Source organism: Rhea americana, unplaced genomic scaffold, assembly GCF_003343005.1.
Source record: "Rhea americana isolate MKP2758 unplaced genomic scaffold, rheAme1 scaffold_274, whole genome shotgun sequence".
NCBI classification, from domain to species: domain Eukaryota; kingdom Metazoa; phylum Chordata; class Aves; order Rheiformes; family Rheidae; genus Rhea; species Rhea americana.
The window spans coordinates 947,601-957,351 of record NW_028186395.1 but is presented as its reverse complement, the minus strand read 5'-3'; the positions used below and the strand labels follow the sequence as shown (position 1 = coordinate 957,351).

Here is a 9,751-nt window from a genome sequence, read left to right as displayed (position 1 = left end):
GTACCGGGCGCCGCAGCTGGCCGCCGCCTCCCTCGCCTTCGCCTTCCCCGCGCCGCCCGCCGAGGCGCTGGTCCTCGACGTGGCCTGCGGCACCGGGCTCGTAGCGCAGGAGGTAGCGAGCGGGCCGGGCCGGGGCCGGCCGGGCCGGGCCGGGCCGGGGCTAACGGCGCCGCGTGTYCCCGCAGCTGCAGCGCCGGGGCTTCCGCCGGCTGCACGGCGTGGACGGCAGCGCGGGCATGCTGGAGCGGGCGCGGGGCAGCGGGCTCTACCGCGAGCTGCGGCGCTGCGTCCTGGGCMCGGAGCCCCTGCCCGGGCCCGCAGGTAACGGGAGGGCGCTGGGGAGCTCGCCGGGGGCGGTGGGCACCCCTGGCCCCAGTGACCCACGCCGCTGTCCCCACAGACYGCTACGACGCCGTGGTGGTGGTGGGAGCGCTCGGCGAGGGGCAGGTGCCCTGCTCCGCGGTGCCGGAGCTGCTCCGCGTCGCCAAGCCAGGTGAGGCTCCCGGCCCCCTGCCCCGAGGGACCCGCCGACGGGGCGTCCTGCCCAGCGGGACCGGCCTTGCCTGCAGCAGGGCAGGCTGGGGCACCCAGGGCGCCCGCAGCACGGCCGGCGTGGGGCCACCACGTCACCGCATCCCTCCCTCGAGGCCTGTGCTGGCACCCTGATCCCTGCCTGCCGGCAGCTCTGTCCCAGCTCACTGGCTGGGGCCAGGCTCTGGAGCAATGTCCTGCCTGTCCCCTGCCTGCTGGCCTCTCACTGTAGTGCCCCAGCCTGGGTCCTGTTTGGCCACTTCCTCTGTGCCCCCTGCCTAGGGGACACCACTGTGGGGTGTCAGGCCCCCTTGCCAAGGTGCACTTGTGCCCTGCGTAGGAAAGCAGCTGTGTCCGGGCACCAAGAAAAGAGCACTTCCAACCCGTTCCCCTCTTGGCAGGTGGCTTTTTGTGCCTGACGACGAGGAGCAATGCTTCAAACCTGCGCTACAAGGCTGAGCTGCAGGGAGTGCTGGACAGCCTGGAGCAGCAAGGTGCCTTGGAAAAGGTCTTGGCCCAGGAAGTAGACCAGTGGGAGAAGGCCACATCTGAGGAGGAGAGCACCCAGGGCACAGACTACATTTCTGGGGTGGTCTATATTTATCGAAAGTGCCCAGTGCTGCCTGTTGAGGAGGGTTAAGGGCCCAAAATAGCTTGAGGAAGGGAAGTTGAGCATTTGGCCCTTGTAAATTCTCACTGTTTTGTGTGCCTTTCACGCCACTCCATCAAGCAACCCTGTCCCAGAGCAGGGCCTCAGCTGTGGGGGGTGATGTTTCTGGTGAGCCATCAGAGCTGTAAGGTGGAACAGCAGCCTGCTGCGTTCAGCAGCTCCTCACGTCACCTGCCTCTCTGAGCTCTCTGCTTTTGGAGGCCTGTCCCCTTTCTCCCCCAGCTTGCAAAAGCGTTCCTTTGCCCAATCTTCTTCTGCAGCTTATCTGAACTCTGGCCAGCTCATGGCCCTGAAATGGGTCCTGCTTATTCCTGAGGAACTGCTTACTGCCAAAACTTCTCTCGTTCCCCTTCACCGGCTCCTTTCCTGGGAACCTCACCCCTCAGCTTGGGGAGGCTTTCCAGGTTTCACTCGGTATCCTAGGCCTTAGCTCTGACATTCAGGTGCTTTCCCCAGCACCTTAGTTTTCCATCCTTGCCATAGTGTCTTACAGATCTGGTTGGCTGGCTGGGTAGAGCAGTCTCCTGTCTGGGTTGCCTCCTCCCCACGTTGTCCACTTCTTCAACCCTCCCATATAGCTGTAGTCAAACTCTGGATCCTTCTTTGTTTTCCCAGCTGGGTACCACTGCTGGTGAGTCCCCACTGACACGTGCTGCAGTCTTGTTCTCATCCCAGGCTCTCATCTCTATCAAGAATTAATGCAGCAACTACAGTGGGGCATACTCTGAAGGGCAGGAGGCCTTGGAGTCTGAACCAGGAACAGCTATGCCAGTGTAACACCCAGTCTACGGCAGCTTTCAAAGCACCGCATCCAGCCTATCATCCCTCAATAGCTGCTTAAGCCCTCATTTTCTTACAATTTGGCCGTTAATAACATGCATGGAAAATGAGGCTGGAAGAGACCTCAGGAGGTTGGCAGCTGCTGCCTGCCCAAGAACCAGCTCTGCCGGGCCATGCCCATCTTGCTTGCCTGGCCTGTTCTCTCTTGTGGTGGTGCTTTCACCCTCTCTTTAAGTGCTTCCTTGGGAAGTTTTGTACTCAAATCTCTTGCTGGTATTTTTGTTTGTTTGCTTGCTTTTTAGGCCAGTTGCTGCTTGTCCTGTTCCCATGAGGAGCAGGTTATCTCCTTCTTCTGAGCTCTTCTGTAGCTGCGGATGATAGTTGTGTTCCTGCAGTTCAGGCTGAGCTGCCCCATTTCTTTCAGTTGTGTCTAGCAGTTTGTATTTGCTCTGCTTCTTCCCTAGTCTAGCCAAAAACCCCTGGGAGCTCAGCACAAAGAGCCCACAAGTCTGTCCCTCAGTCTTAGAAATACCTGAATGCTTCTGGGGTTGTGCAGCCAGAAGCCTGAATGCTTCTGGGGGCTGTGGTTGCTGGTAGCCCCCACTGCACTGCAGGCAGCTGTTTGCCCTGCTCTGCTTTCCTTGACTTTTTTTTTTTTCCCCTCAGGCTCTATCAGGTCTGATTTTTGCTTTTTTTTCTTCCTTTCTTTTTTTCTTTCTTTTTTTTTTTTTTTTTTTTTTTTTTTTTTTTTTTTTTTCTTTTTTTTTTTTTCCCCTTATATTACCTAGACACCATCCTCTGGGCATCAAATCAGGCAGACAGCAGGGGATTGTGATTGTCCTGATCCCACACTTGGCTTGTCAAATAAATGCTTTGCCTCTGCTGTCTGCCTGGATATGTTGCGCCCTGAGCACTGGGACCATTGGCTCTCCTGCATGCTGTGGCACAAGGATGGGAAGCAGGCTAGGAGCTGGGTTAGGTTTGGCCTTTCTCTGAGCACTGGGCACCTGCTGGGCCTGTTCTGGTCTAGTAACCCGTGCCAGTGGGACTGATCTTTTCCCAGCTCCTGGGGTCCAGATGACTTGAGCAAGCTGCAGTGCTGAGCTCTGTATGGCAAGGAGGTTCTATGCAACCAAGGCTGGCCCTTGAGCCCATTGCAGCTGGGGGAAGCGGCAGTGGGGCTGCCCAACATCCTGGCTCCCATTGCTCTTTTCCTGCCCCAGTCTCCCTGCTCCTCAGGCCAGCTGGAGGCATCACCTGCCCACAAAGCCAGGGCGCACAGCGAGGGAACCATGTGCAGGGGGGAGTGCCCTGGCCTGCAATGGCTCCTTGTCAGGCCCAAGTTTGAGAACAACAGGGATGCGTGTGGATGTGGATCCCTTGTCAGTGCTGGGGAGATGGTGTGCCATACATTGGACAAGCATCTCCCAAGCTAGTAGCAGGTGTACTGGAGCTGGGAAAAGTAATAGGAGATGTCATCATCCTCCACCCGTTCAGAATGAGTCCAGACAGCTTCAGTGGCACCAAAACATTTATAAATGATTGAGGAGCAGCCAGCAGCATCCAAGGAGAGCATGAACACAGCCTGCTGCCCACATGTGGCAGTGTCCCTTGGGGGAYGGTGGTGGCCCTGCCACTAGGAGAGCAGGCTGTGAGCAGGATCCAGCCAGGATCCCCTTTCCCTGCAGAGAGGGAGGGGGCTGCACGTAGCTGGGGGGCAGGAGGGTGACAGTATAACCCTTGGTGAGGCTGGGAGTGGGGTGGGGCAGAAGGAGGCTGTGCACAGGTAGGGAGGGGACTGGTGGGACTTGGGCAGATGGGAGCTCTGGGGTGGAATGGGGACCCAATAAACCACCACCCCCAGGCTCAATGGTGTTTTCCTTTGAGCTGGCAGCTCTGGGGTTCTGCAACCAATTGAGAGGACTGGACAGGGGACAGCTTTTTCCAGGAAGGGTACCTCACACGTAGTCTTTCATGGGGTAACTCATAGGGGTACAGGTCTTCACTGCTCTGTACTTCTTGGGGTAGGGATCCTGCTGGGCCGGGGGCCAGGAGCAGCACAAGATGCCTCCACCAAAAAGCAGGAGGGCACTAGAAGCCCAGCCTATGTACAGGGCAGCCCCCAGCTCTCTCTTGAGTGCTTCAGGTACCATGGGGTTGTAGAAGTTGCTGACGATGGTATTGGCGGACCAGGACACRGGGATGAGCAGCACAATGCCAGCCACGATGAAGATGGCGCCTGCCACAATGGAGATCCTCATCTTGGCCCCCTTGTCATTCACGCAGCGGGTGCACTCAGCACCTGTGATGGCGGTGAGGAAGGCGAAGAAGGCCACAATGATAGAGGTGATCACGAGGGCGCGGGCCGCTTGCAGGTCGGAGGTTAGGTCTAGCAGCGAGTCGTACACCTTGCACTGCATCTGCCCCGTGCTCTCATACACGCAGTTCATCCACAGCCCTTCCCAGAAGACCTGGGCCACCACGATGTTGGAGCCAATGAAGGCTGTCACTTTCCACATGGGCAGTGCGCAGGTGAGGATGGTGCCGAGCCAGCCCAGCATAGCCAGCACCAGACCGCTTAGCTGCATCGTCGCCGTCGCCATGAGCAGGGCCTGCTAGGAGAGGGCACAGCAGTCACACATGCCCCCAGACTGGGCCTGCTGTGGCCAGGTTTGGGGCCAGACCCAAAATTGACCCAAATTCTGATTGGATTCAGTGTTGCCTTTGTGCTAGATTCACCCTGTTCCCCCTCTGCACGGGAACAGCTGCAGGCCACGTGGGACCATGGGTTGCGTTGCACATTGCTGCAGGCTGGCATGCAACATGGTCCATTGTGCATCCAGGTCCTGCAGAGGCCAAGCTGTAAGAGACCGAATGAGCTGTGCTCACCCAAAATGTCCCCAGCGTGCCTGAGCAAAGCACAGGACAGCTCTCTACAACTGCCCCGTCCCTCTCTACAACTGCCCCATCCCAGCTAGACCATGCCCATGGGAAAGGGGTGGGAAGGATTTGGGGGAGTGGGGCTGTGCATTGTGGGTGAGGGACTTGCTGTGCCCATTTGGGCAAGCAGCGAAACCTCACCAGCCCCATGATCAACCCAAGTCCTGCCTCCATTGCGTGTGGCTGCAGTAGCCAACTCAGAGGGGCCGCTCTGTGTCCTGGTCCATCACAGGTGGTTCAGCTTAACTTCCCTCCCCAGCTCCTTGTGTCTAGGGAAAGCACATTGCAGGGGGTGCCTGGGCTGGGCACCAGCCCATGAGGCAGCCCCCTGCCCTCACCGAGACACTTATCACTCTCAGTTCAAGGGTAGGTTTTGCTTTGCCCTTGCCTGCTGCATTGCAGTGCCCTTTGGACTCAGGACTTCCTCTGTGGGGCGCTGGAAGCAGGTCAGAGCTCAAGTCTCTCTCTGATACTGACTTTAGTGCTCAGCACTTTCAGTGATAGGGGCTCTTCTTTCTCATCAGGAACAGCACAGAGAGCCATCCTGGAGGCAAATCAGAGCTGGTCATCACCTCGAAGGGTTAAGTGACCAGAGCTGAGCTATATCAGCTGGATATGGCCACCTTGCTCCTYGTGCATGGCCCAACTCATTGCTCAGCCCCATGGGGAGCAGAGCTCCATACTCCCACAGCACAGTCCTGSCAGGAGATGGGCACTGGTGCGGCCGAGAGCAGTTAAAGGTGTCTTGCCTGTCACCATGGCCCAGTACCACACGCTCATGCCATGGCCCATGGTGTGAGTGGTTGGAAAGCGCCTTCCTGCGGCCAGCACCGCCTGCAAGCGGCGGAGACCTGCATTTGGCAACTGATAGCAAGCGCTGCGCAGCAAGGCTGGGTTTTATGGAGCCAGAGCAGTGCCAGAGGATCGACGGTGCCATGTACGTGTCCGACACACCCTGTGGCAGCTGCACGAGATTTCCTCTCGGTTTTCTGTCACTGGTTTCGGTTTCTGTGGCCTCTCCTTCCTGACTCCCTTCTGACTCCTTTCTGAGCACCTTTCACGTATCAGCATCCCCAGGGAGAAACCCTGGGCAAACCCTTGTTCCCAGAAGGAGGTAAAAAGCCCCAAGGCCTGCAGTGCCGGCAAAGTCCAAGGTGAGCAGGGCCACAAATTAGGCCTGAGCTATGGCAGGATCGATGTAGGCACTTGCAGCAGAAGCCACCCTGGGGTGCCCTTCCCAGCCAGCCCAGACCTGCTCCAGTGTGGCTCCTCGGGCTGGAAGAGACAACTAAAACACAGGTCCATGACTGCCCCCAACACCAGCTCGCATGGAGACATCAGCATTGCAGAAGGCTCAGGGGTGAGCAGTGACCCAGCAAATCCCTGTACATTGCCCGTGGGAGCTTTGCACTCACGTTTTTGCTCATCTGCCACTGTTCCTGGCATCACAGGACTGTGGGAGTGTTTTAGGGTCTCCATTTCCAGCATTCCCACTCCCAGCAAAGAGAAGGAGGGAACCTATGAGCCCTCGAGGCTCCAAACCTGGATGAGACACTACAAGCCTCACGCATGCAGCGTGGGAGATCTGCTGCTCCTGCACCACGAGACTCAAGGGAATGAAGTTCCTAGGGCCATATTACATGCCAGGCTGCGTACTGCCTTGATTTGCACCAYTGGAAGCAAAATAGGCAAAATATCTGGCTTTACCCACGCCTGCCAGGGCTCAGCCCCGTGGTGCTCCCAGCCTTGGGCCGTGGGGCTGCACCAGCACGCACCTCCCCAGCATCACCACTCCCTTAGCAGCACCCAGCACCCGGACTGCTACGCCTGCTCGGTGCAGTCGGTCGGCCCACCAGACTGGCAGGGAGCACGGCAATGTAGGGGTGCCAGACCCGGATGCCTGGGGTCCTGTGACACTGCTGGGCCACCTGCCCACCATGCCTGGCACCATGTGGGGACCGGGCGGCTGGATCCCTGGGGGTCACCTGGCATGCAAGGAGGAGGACACAGCCGTGGCAGAGCAGGGCAAGTGCAGGCACTGGGTGCCAGGGCTGAGATGAGGCCACAGAAGCCAAATCGTGGATGAATTGTGGAGGCCAGGGCAGGCTGGGATTGTGAGAGGCTCCAGAAATCAGATTTGGAGATATTTCATCCCAGGACATGTGTGTCCATGGCACAGGACTCACCAGGCCTGGCTGTCCTGTGACTGCGGTCAACACTGGAGAGGATAAAGAAAACGATGCACAGCAGGGTCTGAGCAGCTACCATTTAATGTGGGGTGTCTGTGCCACGGTGGGCAGACGTTACCATGGCACAGATGGCAACACGAGTCACCCTGTCCTGCCCAGATTCATGCCTGGTGGCCAGGAAAGGGTTGGCCTGGGCACCCCGCGCACCCACTGGCTGCTCGGGGAGGTGCATCCAGCCCAGGGTGCCCGTCCACAACTCTGCCGCTGGCAAGGGGGGCTGCAGGGCTCAGCATGCCTCRTGCCATAGGACCAGGTCCCAGCAATCAGTCCCCTCCATGCCAGGGCCACCAACAGAAATGCCCCTGTGCAGCCCCATCTCACCTGCCCAGCTCTGCTCCTGCCTCCCCAACCGGTTCTCCCAGCYGAGCCGCTGTCTTCCCACTCCCAGGATAATGATACCCCCGCCCCGGGGAGCTGCCGAGAGGAATCATAAATACGTACAGCTACACAAATAAAAGCCTCAAAAGCAGGTCAAAGTAAAAATTTAGGGCAGAGGGGGGATGAGAGCCCCTGGCCCTGCCTCCAGACATGCCGGGGGGTTCTCAAGCCACCATGTGCCCTGGGGCAACRTGAGGCCAAGGCACATCGGAGAGGTTTGCTGTCACCACTCACTCCTGTGCGGTGTCCCCACCGCCTGCCCCGACGGACGCGCGCTCAGGGCATCACAGGTTGGTGTACCCAGCCTAGCTGCCTCTGCACAGGGCTTGGTGGGGCCGGAGCCCCATGCCACCCACGTCGGCACCAAGGACAGGCTCCCAGGAGCGCTCAGAGCCATGACACAGCACGGCACACCTCGATACCGCGAGTCAGAGCCCTTGTCTTTCTCCAAAGACGGTGCTTTCGCGGGGACGCGGCTGGGTTTCCCCTCCCGGAGACGCCAGCTCAGGATAACGCGTGCCAGCGGCGGGGCCGGGACTGCCAGCCCAGGGGGGCCAGGGCCCCTCGTCTGGCAGGTTGCAGGGGGAGGGCAGCCGGGACAGGATCTCTCTGTTCTCTGTCTCAGCTGAGATTAAAGATCCAGCTTCAATCTCCAGGCGAACAAAGGCAGGTCTGTCTGCCCTGCCTGCCCCTCCGCGCCGCCCCAGCACCCCTTCCTCCCCGCCCCGCGAGCGCCGCGTCCCTGGATGCTGCGCAAGCAGCGCAGGCACAGGCRCAGGGCAGCCCTGATCCCACCAGCGAGGAGGGTCAGGAGGCCGGGCTGGGCTCGCTGCAGGACCTGGGGGGTTCCTCCCGCTTCAGCAAAACGAGCTGCAGTGCCGGATGCTTAGCACTGGGGACCACGCAGCCCTTGCCGGCCCCGGCTCCCTGCGGACGGGCGGGCAGCCACCCCGCTGGCCCGACCGCAGGCAGCGATGCCGGCCCCCAGGCTGTGCCCTGCAGTGCGCGAGCTGCCAGGAGCCCCCGGCAGGCGCAACCCTATGGAGTGTGCAGATGGTCAGCCGGGCTCGACGGGCGCCGCAGTTTGAGCAGGGCAGCGAGAGCCTGGTCGCAGGGTGATCTGCACGGGAAACGAGCGTCTGGGTTACGTGCCAAGCTGCCAGGCTGCTGGGGAGCAGCCCRGCAGCACCCGGAGCAGTTCCTACACGTAGTTGCTGGCTGGCACCGAGCGAGACGCCATGTACTTGGCAGAGTAGGGTTTCTCGCTCCGCCGGGGACAGGTGCAGCAGAGGATCCCCCCGCCAACGAGGAGCAGGGCAGAGGCTGCCCAGCCAACGTAGAGGGAAGAGCCCAGGTCCCGCTTCTGGGACTCTGTGACCAGTGGGTTGTAGAAGTCCCGGATGATGGTGTTGGCTGACCAGGAGACGGGGATGAGAATCATGATGCCAGCAATGATGAAGATGATTCCAGAGATGATCATGACCCTGACCTTGGCAGTGTTGTCCTCCACGCAGTTGGTGCACTTCCCTCCGGCGATAGCGAGCAGAGTGCCCAGCACGGCCAGCACGATGGCGACGACCACGAGGGCGCGGGCRGCCTGCAGGTCCTGGGGCAGCGCCAGCATGGAGTCGTACACCCTGCACTGCATCTGCCCYGTGCTCTGCACCACGCAGTTCATCCACAGCCCTTCCCAGATGATCTGGGCCACCACGATGTTGTTGCCGATGAAGGCCGTCACCCGCCACATGGGCAGCGCRCAGCACAGGATGGTGCCAAGCCAGCCGATGACGGAGAGGGCAATGCCCAGCACCTGTAGCCCCATGGAAGCCATCGCTCAGTGCCCGCTGCTCRGCCCGCACCGACACACGTGCCTGGCTCCCACCGCCGTGCAGTGCCGGCTGCCGAGACCATTGGCGGCATTATATGCCTTCGCCAAGGGAGGAGCTCCAGCCCACTTGCTCCATCCAGTCGGCACAGGATGAAGGGGTAAAACCAGTTTCCCGAGATTCCTCCGCTCACATTTCTCCCCACAGCAGTGACAATATTCCTGCTGTTCCCAGAGAAGGATGCAGGGGACTGGGATCAGGCCAGCTTGGCACAGGGAAAGCCCAGCAGGAATGCTTCCTCCTGCCTGCTGCTTGGCAGATGCCCAGATAGGTCAGGAGCAGGCTCCAAGGCTCAGCTTGAAAAGCCCTGGGGGGAC

General features: G+C 59.9%; 3 protein-coding genes across 3 annotated transcripts; 1 reads left to right on the top strand and 2 right to left on the bottom strand.

Annotated features, from left to right (window-relative positions):
* Nucleotide 1: 1 nt before the first annotated feature.
* Nucleotides 2–2,637, top strand: METTL27 (methyltransferase like 27; the record flags this gene model as incomplete). The annotated part of the gene is made up of 4 exons (XM_085308417.1): nt 2–112; nt 186–321; nt 401–493; nt 933–2,637. Coding segments are annotated over 4 exons (579 nt in total), but the record flags the coding sequence as incomplete, so codon positions are not given.
* A 1,247-nt stretch (nt 2,638–3,884) lies between these two features.
* Nucleotides 3,885–4,602, bottom strand: LOC146593970 (claudin-4-like). Its single transcript, XM_085308407.1, has one exon. It carries the CDS (start codon nt 4,582–4,584, stop codon nt 3,940–3,942), a length of 645 nt encoding a protein of 214 aa, XP_085164533.1. The 5' UTR covers nt 4,585–4,602; the 3' UTR covers nt 3,885–3,939.
* Nucleotides 4,603–8,574: 3,972 nt separating this feature from the next.
* LOC146593969 (claudin-4-like) lies at nt 8,575–9,424 on the bottom strand. Its single transcript, XM_085308406.1, has one exon. It carries the CDS (start codon nt 9,377–9,379, stop codon nt 8,750–8,752), a length of 630 nt encoding a protein of 209 aa, XP_085164532.1. The 5' UTR covers nt 9,380–9,424; the 3' UTR covers nt 8,575–8,749.
* Between the last annotated feature and the right edge of the window lie 327 nt (nt 9,425–9,751).